This window comes from Parus major, chromosome 8 (genome assembly GCF_001522545.3).
Source record: "Parus major isolate Abel chromosome 8, Parus_major1.1, whole genome shotgun sequence".
Classification (NCBI taxonomy): domain Eukaryota; kingdom Metazoa; phylum Chordata; class Aves; order Passeriformes; family Paridae; genus Parus; species Parus major.
The window spans coordinates 113,505-127,162 of NC_031777.1; the positions used below are offsets into that span (position 1 = coordinate 113,505).

The 13,658-nt window shown below is 48.5% G+C and overlaps 1 protein-coding gene across 1 annotated transcript in view; it reads right to left on the reverse strand.

Annotated features, from left to right (window-relative positions):
• Window positions 1-4,117: 4,117 nt before the first annotated feature.
• TEDC1 (tubulin epsilon and delta complex 1) overlaps window positions 4,118-13,658 on the reverse strand; it is a gene marked incomplete at its 5' end in the record, with an annotated part of 66,772 nt that continues 57,231 nt past the window's right edge. The window contains one exon of the mRNA XM_015635611.1: window positions 4,118-5,024. Within this exon, the coding sequence (XP_015491097.1) occupies window positions 4,677-5,024 (348 nt within the window). The remainder of the gene's footprint in view (window positions 5,025-13,658) is intronic.

Here is a 13,658-nt window from a genome sequence, read left to right on the forward strand (position 1 = left end):
TGGCCCAGGAGTCACTGGCCACCTTGTGCCAGCCCCAGGATGAGCTTCAGAGCCCATGGTCAGCCTGAGGCTTCTCCCTGCTGAGCCTTGCATGGTGCAGCCCGGATAAACCGAGTTATTCCAGGGCCTGAGGCTGTCCAGGGATGGGCAGAGCCGGGGCAGAGATCCCTGTGCTTGCAGAAAACACAGCAGCTTTCACCTGCCTGCCATTCCTCCCTGCCAGCGGCAGCTCCCAGCCCACACTGCACGGCCAGGCTGCCTCAACAAGGCCTCCATGGAACAGAACACCAGGAAAAGCCTTTCCATGGCCGGATCCCTCGTGCCCGTGTCCTCCTGGGACCTGGCTGGCAGCACAGCCCTGGCACCCGCTGCCTCATGGCCCAGGAAAGCTGCAAGGGCCACGTGCAGGACAACAGGCTGCTAGGACTGAACTCCTCCACTCAGCCCCGCCAAGTGCTGCAGATTTTGCCAACTGAGCAGTTGGAAGGGCAGAAAACTCCAGCTTTTTTTACCTTGGGCTTGTATTTGTAAGATGAAGGGTGTTGGTGGCTCCTGCAGGACAGGCCCAGGGCCAGCTCAGCCCCTGGCCTGCTCCACTGAGCCACGTCCTCCTCCCAGAGCATCCCCAGCTCTGCTGCCCCCAGAGCAGCTGCAGAGCAAAGGAGGCATCCTGTGGAACAACCAGGCTGATTTAATAAGGTCAGATGGGAGAAGAGGAGCATCAGCAGGGCCCGAGAGCCCTCTTTGACTCCAGCCCAGCAAATCCCTCGTTTGCTGCTGTCTGCTGCAGGCAGCCAATATTCCTGAGCTGTGCTGGATGCTAAATGAAAGCAGAGCCACCAAGAGAGCCTGGCCTCCTCCTGGCTGCCTGGGGGCCATGCTGTGCCCTCCCCATGCCCAGGGCTTGCAGGCCCTTTGTGGGCCCAGCTGGAGCTCCAGGAGGGCTGTTCTGGGCGAGCACAGAGCTCTCCAAAGCAGCAGCAGAGGGTGCAGGCCCTAAACTCAGGCTGGGGAATAAGGTGGCACCGCTGGCAGGGAGGGTTCCTGCTGCCAGGGAAGGTGACATGAGTGGCACACGGCCAGCTCATGGCTGGGGGAGGATGGCAGAGCCTGCTGTGAGCACAAATCCCATCGGGGACAGAGGCTGGGGCTGGGACAGGCAGACAATGGATGCTCAGATGAGGGTGCACACCTTTGTTTTCCCTGCCTCCCACTCCTGAGCAGCACAAACAGCTTTTGTGATGGGAGCAGGGATCTGGCCACGGCCTGGGACACGGGGTGGGTGTGAGGGGCTGCAAGGACAAGGATCTTCCCAGCCTAGAGGTGAGACACAGGCAGCAGCCCTGCCAGACTGCTCCATACGAGCTGTGGGCTCCAGGAGGTGAAGTGTGAGGGTGAAAGAGCCGAGGCTCTCGCTGGAAGGGGCTGAGGGTCAGAGGAGAGGGAGCTGAAGCATCAGGCATGTGTTCACTCCCACTGAGCTGCACACACACGCTCACACCAACTGCTGTCAGCTCATCCTCCAGCAGGAGCCGGCGCAGGAATCCCACAGGGAACCCAAAACACTCCAGCCTGGGAAGATCTGCTCACAGCCACTCTTATTTTTAAACACGGGTTGCAGCCCTTATTTCCCAGCAGGTGCAGCGCTGGCGGGAGCGGTGACTGCAGGAACCTCCTGTTTTGACTGCAGGCTAAATGATGCTCACTTATTTGGGGAGGAGCATTTCCAGCCACGCAGTGTGAGCCAGAGTTATCAGCCAATTCAGGATTTATGGCCAATTCCATTTCCTAGTGAGATGCCTGGAAAGCCAGCACCAGTTCCATCAGAGCCATGGGTTAAACTGTGTAAAACACCTCCATGCCGGCCCACCAGAGCCTGCACACACACAAGTCCTGCAAAAACTCCTCTTAAGGCTCTGCTGGACAGCAATCCATCGGCAGGGTGTGGTTTTTATCTCACCTGTCTGCAGTGAGGCACCAGCAGAGCAAAAGGCCAGGGGCTCCCAGCCCTGTGAGGAGGGTTAGCTGTGACAGGGGCTGTCCCCAGGTGGGCATCTGGGACAGCTCCTCCCTGCCTGACCCCCACCAGGGATACCTCACAAGCACATGCACTTCTTCAGGTGCTGATTTAACCCTGGTTTCCTGCTTTTCCAGCATCACTTAGTTCCCAACAGGATCCAAGCCCAAACTACACCCTTCAGGATGCACCAACAAGGAGAAGTGCTTCAAACAAAGTGAAAGCAAACCAAACCCTGCTGCCCACCCCAGATGTTTGGACAGCATCAGCAGCAGTTTCCCCCACCACATGAGTTCACTGCACACAGTGTGGCACTCACAGCTCCCAGAGCCACTGTTCTTCTCTGCTCAACTCCATCAACAATCCCCTGCTTTCACAAGGGAGCTACAGCCCATGGGGGTATGGCAAAGGGCAAACCTGTTAACAGCTTGTTCTCAGCCTGTAGTTGGTGCTTACAGCACTCTGTGTTTCTGTGAGGTTGCACATTTCAGAAGCTGCAGGAGCCCGTGGATGGCAGGCTGTGCTTGAGTCACCCTTCTCCTGTCACACAGCAAGCAGGGCACAGCACAGCTCTCCTGGGGCAGCCATTCCCCCTCTGCACATCCTCAGCTGCTGACACAGGGCCAGGCCCCAGCGGCCAAAGGAAAACACCACAAGTGCCATGGTAACGGTGTGAGGTGACAAACATCCATTTGTTCCGAGCTTGTAGCACATTAAGTGTAACTGTGGTCCCTCAGTTCACTTTCCTGCCCTCACTGCAGCTGGTGTTAAGCCAGGGATATTTTCTTAGGCTTTCAAGTGGTGTTTATCATTCATCATCTCCCAGCAGCAGCAGAGACAGCTGATGGCTCACGAGGACTGGAGAGCTCCATTCCAGAGGCATTGATATGCCTCAGAAGTTGTCACCAGTCACCAAGGCACGACCAGAGCTCAGCCCCTGTGTGCCCAGCTCCCAGGGAGGTGCTGTGATTTTTAAAAGGAAAAATCACCCTCCAAAACTCGGTGTGGGAGAGCACCAAGCCCTCATAGCACCTCCTGCTTTGTGCTCCCAGGGAATCACTCATCCCCAGGTGACTCCTGTCACCTTAGGTGCACAGCAGGACAATAAATCCTGGCACCCAGCACTCAGCCAGCCCTGAGAAGCCACAGCAGGGCAGGAGCCAGACCTGCACTTCAATCTCAGGGCTCTTGCCATGCTCAAGAATATTTGCCCACTCTTCTCTGCTGAATATCCCAGGAGAAGAAAAGATCTTCTGAGGGCAACATTTTAAACCTAAATGCGATGCAGTATGAAAATTTCCTCATATAAAAGCTAAAGGAGGATATAAAATACTCAAGGAGAGGGAGACTGGTGCTGCCACTCTTGTTAGTTCTGGGATATACTGCTTTGCTCCCATTCATGAATAATTTTCTGTGAAATCTGTGTCTGAATGAGTCCTTTCATGCATTAAATGTCAGCAGTCCTGGAGCTGCCCAAAGTTGTAGCAGCCTGAAAGAGGCAGCCTGCACCTACAGAGAGGGTTTGGGAAGCAGAGTGGTGTGGACTGGCTTTGGAAAGCTGTGGAGATTCTTCCAGGAGCAGCAGCCTGGGACCACCTGCCCCAGACGTGGATCTTGGCAGTGCCAGGGGGTTTTTCTGCTCCAGGACTGTGTGTCACTGCTGGTGCCAGCAGGAACACTGCTGTGAGTGACAGCCTTGCACAGCACACACAGACACCCTGCTCCCAGGGGCTGCTTCCCCAGACAGAAGAAATCCCACTGCTCACAGCAATCCACAAATGAAGAGCAGAACGGTTTCTTCAAATATTATTTATTCCTCAAAGCGTCCAACTGGAATATAAAAATATTCCTTGGTGAAAGCAAACCAGAAAAGGGTTGGAAATTAAGGCCAAAGGAAAAGCATTTCACTGTTCCAAGGGAGCAGAGAGAGCTTGGAGACTCCTCAAGCTTGGAAGTTAAGGTTGTATTTCTGTATCACAGAAACCTCCTACAGCAGGTCCATAAGTTATCCATCTCCTTGTGACTCATAACCTGATGGAAGGGGTTTCTAGTTTCTTCTCTTTGAGAACCCAATTACTTCAAGTGCATCACACCAGTAAATGAAATCAGTGCAGTGCTTTATTTATTATTAGGCATTTGTTTTTCTTTATTGTGACTACATTATAGCTGCCACAAATACTCCAAGCAGCTGAATTAAAACAACACTCTCGAATATTTCCAATCTCTCTAAGCCTTGGTATTTTTCATGTTCTCCAATACTCGGATTTTTCTGACTAATGAACTCTTCCAATTGCTGGGAAATATTGAATGCAATTAGTACTTCAATGCACAGCCTCAGTGTACGCCGTGCTTAGCAGCTGAGCACCGAGAAAGAGCCCAGTGCTTGGCAGAAGAACTGGAAATCCACGAGATAAAAGGGAGATTTATGCACACTCCCAGCGAGGCCTAAGGCAGAATTTAATTGGCAAGGTGAGCAGTACTGGGGCTGCAGGGAGAGCACCGAGGCTGTGGCCCCAGCACGGCTCCCAGAGCAGGCACAAGTTACAATTCCCAGGCTCGAGAATTAGAAATGACATTTGGCTCCTCAGCCTGTGCTCCAGTGTGACCGAGCCACTTTGCTCCTTTGCTTCTCTGAGGTTTCTCAGCCAGGTTTGTGTGCTCAGGGGGAGACACAAATCACTCCCTCCAAGCCCTCCGCAATCCCATCCAGCCTGCGCCGGCACTCGCGCCGCAGCTGCTGCAGCTCTCTCTGCAGGCTGGCCTCTCTCAGCTGCAGCTCTGCCAGCACCTCTGCAGCACTGACAGCTGCAGCAGCCTCCTGAGCACAGGCAGCAGTGCCTGCTCTGCTGGCTGTGCTCTGCAGCACCAGCCTGCTCGAGCCGTGCCTTTTGTTCCTCCTTGGAGCGCCGAGGGATGCGAGGCCCCTGAGCTTGAGTTCCACGCTCTCCTGTACCTTCCTGGCAGTGGCAGAGAACCTCTCCTTCTGTAGCTCCTCTCTTGCTGCCACCTGTAGAGGGGAGAAAAAGAACAGCAAGGGGAGAGTATGGTACATTTCTGTGAGAGCAATCCTCCCCCCAGGAAACAACACAACACGTTTGGGCTTGGATGCACTGAAGAGCAGAGCCAAGTGTGAGTGTAAACTGAAGCGTCAGTATAAACTGAATTAAACCAGCTTTCAGCCAGGCCTCAGCACCCAGAGAGCTGCCTGCAGTCGTTTGTTTGCAGATTGCCAGTCCAGCAGCCCCTCCAGTGATGATTTATTTACGTACAAGGCTCTGCAGGCTAACCCTGCTGGGGAGTGGGTGCGTGGGCTTCAGAGCAAAGCACAGCAAAAGGGAGAGCCAGCAGAGTGACCTTCATCCCTGTCCTGCTCCGAGCCACCAGCCTGTCATAACAGATTGACTGCCTCGAGAACAACAGCATCATTTCCTTCTGCAAGTGCTTTCTGCACCTGGCAGTGCTGAAAAGTAGGGGTGACAACTGTAACTGAGCAATTCCTTAATTCTCAGCTCTCATTATGGGGTAACAATTAGGAAAAGGTAAAAAATGGAGCAGAGACAAGCAGAGGCCAAGAGCAAAATGAGTACCAGGCAGCACACTTTCACTGAAGACAGGCCTCAATAAAATGAAAGCTTTTCTTGTGACAGCATCACAGTCTGGATTATAAAAGCAATTGTATATACTGGGATTTTTCCAAAGCATTTGATTTAATGTTCTCTAACAATTTGATTTGAAGAACTTGCAAGATGGTAATTGCCTTGCCAATTTTACTAGTGGATTAAATATGAATTCAGTGACTCATCTCAAAATGCACTTGTCAGTGGGGAAATATCTGTAAAAGAGGCACCCTGCTAAGGCCCACAGGGAAATGGCTCTTGGCCCAATGGGATTTTCTGTTTCTGCTATGGCAAAAAGCTGCCAAATCAACTCAGTCAAAAAAGCAGCAAAGTTTCCCAAAAGCGATGCTGCCTCTGCAACCTGCCCAAATCCCAGAGCTCCCCTGAGAATTGTGCACTGCTCTGGAGCTTGTGCCTCAAAAAGCCACAGGGGAACAGAGAGTAGTGACCCAGAGCCCAGAAAAACCTCAGAATATGAAACTTAGAGAGTTCAAAATACGCCATTCATGGAGACAGATGCGTGGTTTGTTTTACTTCCTAAAAGGAAGAGGGGAAAAAAGGTGGGAGAGATCAGCCTTTGCTGACAAAGCCATAAGGAGATCAAATGGATGAAAATTCGAGTTAAGATATTCAGCTTCAGAGTAAGACACTGTTTCCTGCTGTGAGGATAATGAACCATGAAATGCTTCACTGCAGCTCCAGGGATGAATCCTCTGGCCAAAGCTCAGCTCAGGTCAAGCTCAGTGCTAATGATCCCCCTTGCAGCCTTGAAATCGCTCTGCAGCCCCTCGTTGTCCCACCCCTGGGCAAAGCTGAACAGCTCCTTGGGGCTGGAAATCTGCAGAGCTGCATGAAGACCTCAGTGCCTCAGACATCACGGCTTTGACAAGCTCCCTGTAGAGTCAGGGATATTCTGGCAGCTCTCTGAAGCACCAGAGATCAGGCAGAGCTCAAAGCAGCCCCAGCTGCAAGGACAAGAGTTCCTAAGGTAGCAAAGCACCTGCAGCATCTCCCACTGTCGAGCTACAGCTGCTCAGGGTCAGACCAGCTGCTGTCTGTGAGAGAAAAGGGATTTTTATCCCCCAGATCAGGGGGGGTTTATTGCTGAAACGAGTTCAGAAGGATATGAGACGTGCAGGGGATCAGTCTGCACTCTCTCCAATCAAACACTGCAGGTGTGACGGCTGCAGTCACACAAATTCCTCCTCTACCAACTTCACTGGGCTCACTCATCCCACACCTCCCTTCAGAATATCTTCATGAGTTTTGCAGCCAAGTAATTAATCCTCTCCATGGTCTTCTGATGAGTTATTCTCACCCCTCAGCCTCTGCTTAAAGAAGATTAAGAAAATCAATCAAATCAGCAAAGGAGTAAATTTCTCTGAATTTTTACCAACACATTAAAGGCTTTATCGATGCAGAACCATCTGTTAAAGGAGACCTCTGTTGATTAAGGCATTTGAACAGAGAATAGAAGCTGAGAGAAGTCTATCTTTGTCCTTGTCCAAGAATCAGGGGTCCCTCTTTATCATAATCCCCAGGGAATCCCAGGGACATCTCTTGCTGTTGGCTGTAAGAATAACTGAGGTGCAATTCTCTAACACCACTTCAGAGGGAACAAAACTGAAAAAATAAATTCAATTCTATTTTGTCTCCCCACAGCCAACGAATAAATGGAAAATGATGTTTGCACAAAGTGGATTTAACACTGGAATCCAGGATGGGAAAAATTTCCCGTCAGTTACAAACAACAACATCACTCAGCAAACAGAGCCCACAAGGTGTTATTTATTTTTCCCATTAAACTCCAGTAGAAGCACAGTAAGGCTGTATAAAAGCATTCTTAATGAAACATAGGTTTTCATACTCCCCACCAGTCAAAACTGGAGAATTTTATTATCCACTAAGCACAGCACATGATGGAGGAGCAGCACGCTCCTCTCAGCTCTGAGTGCACTGAGTTCTAACCCACAGCAGCAGCAGGGAAAGGAATTACTACAGGCAAGCAGGAGCAGATGTAAGGGCAAGGATAACAGCCCTACAGCCAGGAAAACAGAAGTGGAACACAATCTACACCCCAGTGTCAGAAGGATGTTGCACATGCTGTCTTCCATAAAGAGGGCCAGTATTTCCTGGGATAACATTAGATCAACTTAAGAGGGGAAATAAAAAAAATTATCAATATTAAATAAGACCACAAGTTCAGCAAAGCACTGTTTATTTCCTATCAGCACAATCTGGAGTTGGGAAGCTGACTCCAGCTCTGTTCCTCTTGGAAGGCTCTGCAAACATATGTATGGCCACAAATACTCTTGTTGCAGTTTATAGATTTCAATTGCTAAAAATCTCCAAGGGTTATCTTCAAGCAATATCCTTTACTCCTCACATCCTGAATGCTTGTGAAAATACTCAATAATCTCCTCCTGTATGGTTAATTGATGCTCTTTAACAGCTTGCTGTCTCCCATTAGTCAGCACACAATGATTATTCTACTCTGCAAAACAATCTCAGTAGACCACTTTGTATTAAACAAACATATTGTAAAAGATTAGGAGCCTCAGCATTTTGTGCCTGCCCGTTTCTATCCCACAGCTCTGCCTTTCAGCCTCAATCTACCAGCTGGAATTTGAATTCCCAATTAGGTGCGTGGTGCTGTCTGAAAACCGCTGCACATCCTCTCCAAATAAATACAACAACATGATAATCATCTTTTCCACTTGTACAGAACCATCCTCATCCCAAAGGGATGCACTTGGAGAAATTCCACTCCAAGCACACAGGGAATCAGCTGATGAAGAATCAGCATCTTCTGCTCTGCAGTGGCTTGGCTTCTCCCTCCCCAGCTCTTCGGGCCAGGGTGGTGGCCAAGCTGCCCTGAGTCTGCCCAAATGTTTTCCTTTTGATAACTTCAGTCTCCAAAAGGTGTAAGGAACTAAAAGCCAAGGGGAAAACTGTAATAACTTTGATGCTCCAACAAACCAGTGGAGTTGCAGGGAGCAATATTTCACCGGGATCAGACTGAGAAGGGACCAAAGGGAGCTGGGCTGTCCTCCCCAGAGCTGGCACTGTGCAAGGGGCTGCAGTGTGCACAGATCCTGCTGCCATAGCCACAGGCACTGCAGTAAAACAGCAATAAACACAGCATGAACTGCAGCACTGGCTGCAGGGGGCACACACAGGTGGCCTCTGGAACCCAGCAGGCAGGACCTGCCTCAGGTATGGAAAGGATTCTCCATCTCCCTGGGACATCACTGCCTTCACAAAACCATTCAGGCTGGCACCTGCTTGAGGAAAATGGGCAAGCCAAAGCAGAAAAGGATGGGCCCAGACCAGAGCTGGAAAGGGGAACATCCAAAGGGGAGGCACACCCAAGCAGCAGGCTGAGAGGCAGCTTGGTTAATCCACTGTGCTGGATTAACTCCTGCAGCAGTGCACAGAAGAGGCTCTGAGCCTGCAACACCCACACAGGATCACCTCCCCCAGCACAGCCCTCTCTGAAATGCCTTCTACCCAAAGGTAGCTGTCTGACTGAACAGAACCCTGATTTTCAGGACTATTATAGACTATTCAGGACTATATTATAGACTATTTTCAGTCCTGGGAATCCTCTGGCTTTGAAGAAATCTTGTAACAATGACTGCCGTGGGCAAATCATGGCAGAGGGAACAATTGCAGATTTTGAGTGAGCTGCCTTCCAGTTTCTTTGCACATTCCACAGCTCTGAGGCCAGAGCAGTGTTACCCACATTCACCTCCATGTGAATGACCATGTGGCAATTTGCCACAGTTTTCCTGCTGCCCATCCAGTGAAGCTCTGCTTCCATCAGCTGCTTGGATGCCCCACCACACTCATCTCACCTGACCCCTCCTCAAAAAGGATCAACCTTCCAGCCCCTCAGCTCCCTCACATTTCCCTGCATCTCCCTGGTAAGAGCTTCCCAGAGCTCTGTTTCATTCCACAGGGATCATGCCAGAGCAGCCAATCTCTCTCTCTCTCCCATTTTTAAGAACTCACTAATAAAAAGTGCAGTAAAAATGATGCATAAATCAGTTCTTTTTCTGCTGAGAAGCACGCTGAACGTGAATTTATTCAGAGAGGATGTAACCACCACGCCAGACATCCCAAAGAGATGCTAAGAGATCTTGATAACCACATCATGTTACTTAAATCATTTCCAGTAATGGCCTAGCTAAAGTGACAATCCCCCAAATGCTGGGAGTCAACATTTCAGCTTGTTAAAACCTCACATGGCTGAAAGCCATGAACCTGGACCTGACACCAGGATTTTCAGGTTCACAGGAACCTGAAGCCTCGCAGCTGCATCCCTGGAAGAAGCCACTAGCCAGAGATGAAGGTTTAAAAAGCAGCAGCAGGGAAAGGTCCAAACCTCTGCTTCCAGGAAGAGGAGGGGGAATCATAGGAGCATTTCCATTTTGTGATCCTACTGCTGCCAGCTTCAGAGAGGGAACAGCAAACAAATGGCTGGAATTCCTTTTGAAGGGGATGGTGAAGACCAGAATCGTGTCATTGCTTTTAAATCACAATCTCTTCATGTTATTCTAGGAGTTTTGCAGAAACAGTTAGAACAGTATTGTTCAGAAAAACACAGTGCACAAGCCTAGAAACAGCACATTTTCTGTCTCCAGTCCTATCTGTCCACTCCTCCTCTCATGTTTCCCCTATGAACAGGGAGAAGACCCCATTTGCACAGAGGATGAAATGCAAATTCTCCTTGCCAAGCTGTGCAGATACTACAGACTGTGATGACTGCCAGAAATCACAATGAGCCTGGGAGCCTCCTTTGTGCTCCCAGACACAAGGAACAAACAGAAAAATCTCAGATCTTGTCTTTTGGGGCTGGGGAGTGAAAGGAAATTAGGAAATATAAACAGACACAATATCCAAGCCACCAAGTCATGCTCCTTTGCCATCAGGGCATAATAACCCAACACATTTCATAAACTCTGAAAACACCAAATAGCATCTGACTTGCAGAATCCTGTATTCCTAAAGGATGCTCATTTCCGAGTTTTATTTTAAACCCATCATGTCTAAGAAGGCCCCCGTGCCTGGGGAGTTGAAAAGGATGAAATGAAATAATTACAACAGCAATAACTAATAACAATACAGCATTAATGAAGGGTCAGATTGCAGGAGCAGCAGAGACCTGCCAGGCCAGTCAGTTCACTCAGCACCCAGGCTCCAAACAGCACAGCACAACATCTCCAGCCTGGAGGAGCTGCCCAGAGCTCTCAGCCTCCATGGGAACTGAGCAGATTCTAATTCAACAGACGAGCATCAATTTTAGATAAAGATCTACGAGTGAAAAATGGAAGTGGGATAAGCGTGGAGACGTCACTGGGATGGAGGCTGTGCAGAAATCCTGACAGCTGGCCACTGGAAACCAGGAATGGCAAATTAACACTGCTCTAGGAGCTCTCTCTTCCCAGAGTGGAATCCAAACCAGCCCAGGGGCTGAACCTCACAAGCACTTGTCTTTAATCAGTACAAACACTTCATAAAGGATTGTTATTTATACCCTGCGTTGCCTTACAGCTTTGTGTTTTTTCCACTGCCACCCCCCAAGAAATGCCTTGCAGAGCTGCAATCCCAGCTCTGAGTCTACCTGGGATGCACAAAAAGGGATAAACAAGGAGCTGCAGACTACTGTTCAGAAAGCCCTCCGTGTCAGAACTGAGAAAACAGCACCAAGTGCAAAAGAAATGAACAAAAGGAAAGAATAAGCAGAATTAGTATCAACAACACAGTAGAGGGAAGAGCAAAGTCCACTCCTAGTACAGGAGAAATACCTGCAAATATTAAAAGAAAGTAGAATATAACCAAAAGAGGCAGGGGGATCCCAGGATTCCCAGCCACAAGCCCTTTGTGTTCCAGTGCAAGGATTTCCTGGCTGTTCCACACGCCTTGCCATGAAAAGCAGCAGCCAAAGAGGATGCCCAAGCAGAGTTTGTCTCAGACATCATCAGAGACAGCAGGAACTGAACATGCCAGCACTGCTTCTCTTTGTACACAACAAAAATCAGCAACCCAAGAGGCCTGTGTGACCACAAAGACACAAAAACAAAGCTTTTGGCACACACAAACAGGGTGAGGGATTTAGCCTCCTTTAACAATAAACAATAATTTGGCTGGGGCACCAATTTCTTTTGACAAAAATGTTTGCTGCTTTTTTTTTTTCTTCTTTGAACAATGGTGGTTGAGGGTATGACAAATGCTTTCCTTCCTTAGCTGCAGACAGTGACCCATTCAGCCTCAGAGGAGCAGAGAAAGGCACTATTTCAAGGGATGCTGTGAATGCATAATTGAGGGAAAACCAAATCCTGCAGCTCCTACTGCTGGGAAAAATTATAGAGCAGGGGGGACAGGACCCTGCAGAGCCCACAAAGTTCAAACATTTGCTGAGAAGGAAAATCAGGCCCCCAGCCTTCAGAAAATAATCTAAAGGCATTTGCTGCTTATATACAAAAGCCCACAGGTTCAAGCAAAAGCAATATCTGAAATCAGCTGTTCTGGAAACACTACAACACTGAGTAAGCAGGTGTTGTACTATAAAAAAAACACCTTGCCCTAATTTCAAATTCATGTCTTACAGTAGCTTGCCCAAATGTAATTTCAAGGCTGTAAGAAAGTTAGAGAGTTAGTACTGCAGCTCTATAAACCTTGTCTCATTGAATCAAGCTTCTCTGCTGGCAGCTTTCAAGGGTTTTAATTTTCTGCTGCAATTTCTACACACTCAAGACTAACCAGTTTAAAAAGCTAGAAGCCATCACTTTCTATTTTAATAGCTGAAGACTTCCCACACTGTCCTGCCTAAATGAGGTTTCTTTCTTCTGGTGAGACCATTGATTGTACACAAAGAGACTCAAAATAGCCCATTTAATGCCAGTTTTCAGGCATTTGAGGATTAAAGTCATAATGAATGGTTTGGATAGTCTAATCTATCACAAAGCACAGGCTACAGTCTCTCACCTGGTAATTTCTGCAGTGTTCTGCTACATTTTGTTAAACTAGAAACATGTTGTTTTGGGTTTCTAAACACAGACTCCAGCAGATCAAAATACTACCCTATCACTGCACTACCCCTGCACTGAAATGCAATTATGGTTCAAAACACACCCCTTGTCAGCAAATTCCACCTCAGCCACTGGCTCTGCTCATTCCACCCTTCATCTGAAGTCTGACACCCCCAAAATTCCACTTCTCCCCAGGAATCTGCAGAACACGCTCCAGCTATGAACTTTGCCTTGGTTAAACTACACTTTTCTCACTTCTCAAAAAGCCAGACCAAATTAATTCATTTATCACCCTTCCATGAATCCCTTCCAACCATTCCCCAGCTGTGATGGTGGTGTAAGCACATCTCATTAAACTCTGAACTGTGATCTGGGTCTGATCTGGCCTTCAATGACCAGTGGCATATTGCAACCTAAAAACTTCTCCATGACCCATTGCCCTCTGTTTCCAAAGGCCATAAAATGGAAAGGTTTGAATAAAACAAGAATCAAAGTGACCTGAGGTACAGGAATTGGTACTTCTTACTCAACCCAACCCCAGCAACAGGAAGAAACTCAAATGATGTCTTTTTGTTTAATAATTACAGCAGCTAAAGCAAAATGTCACCTTAATATAATCACTAATTTTTAACAGTTGTTATGAGCTCAGCAGGAGGAAAAATCTCAGTTTTTTGGAACTGGTGGTGAATAAATGAAAGGGGTGATCCCAAAGCAACATTAAAGGGGGCATTATTTGTCCCATAAACTCTGAAGATATTTTAGAAGGGCTATAAAGCTGAGCTATAGCAACTGACAGAAGATGTAATTATACAAGCAGCTGCATTCCAAATTTTGCCGGGATCTGCAATTTCCTGCAATTAGGGAGGAATGTATGCATCTCCAATCTTGTGCATTTTAAAGGAAGACATCCACCAGCAGAATGCTGGCACCTATTGTTGTTCCATAACAACCTGACAGGAGAAGCCAGGGAGAAGCTGGTTACTCATCTAG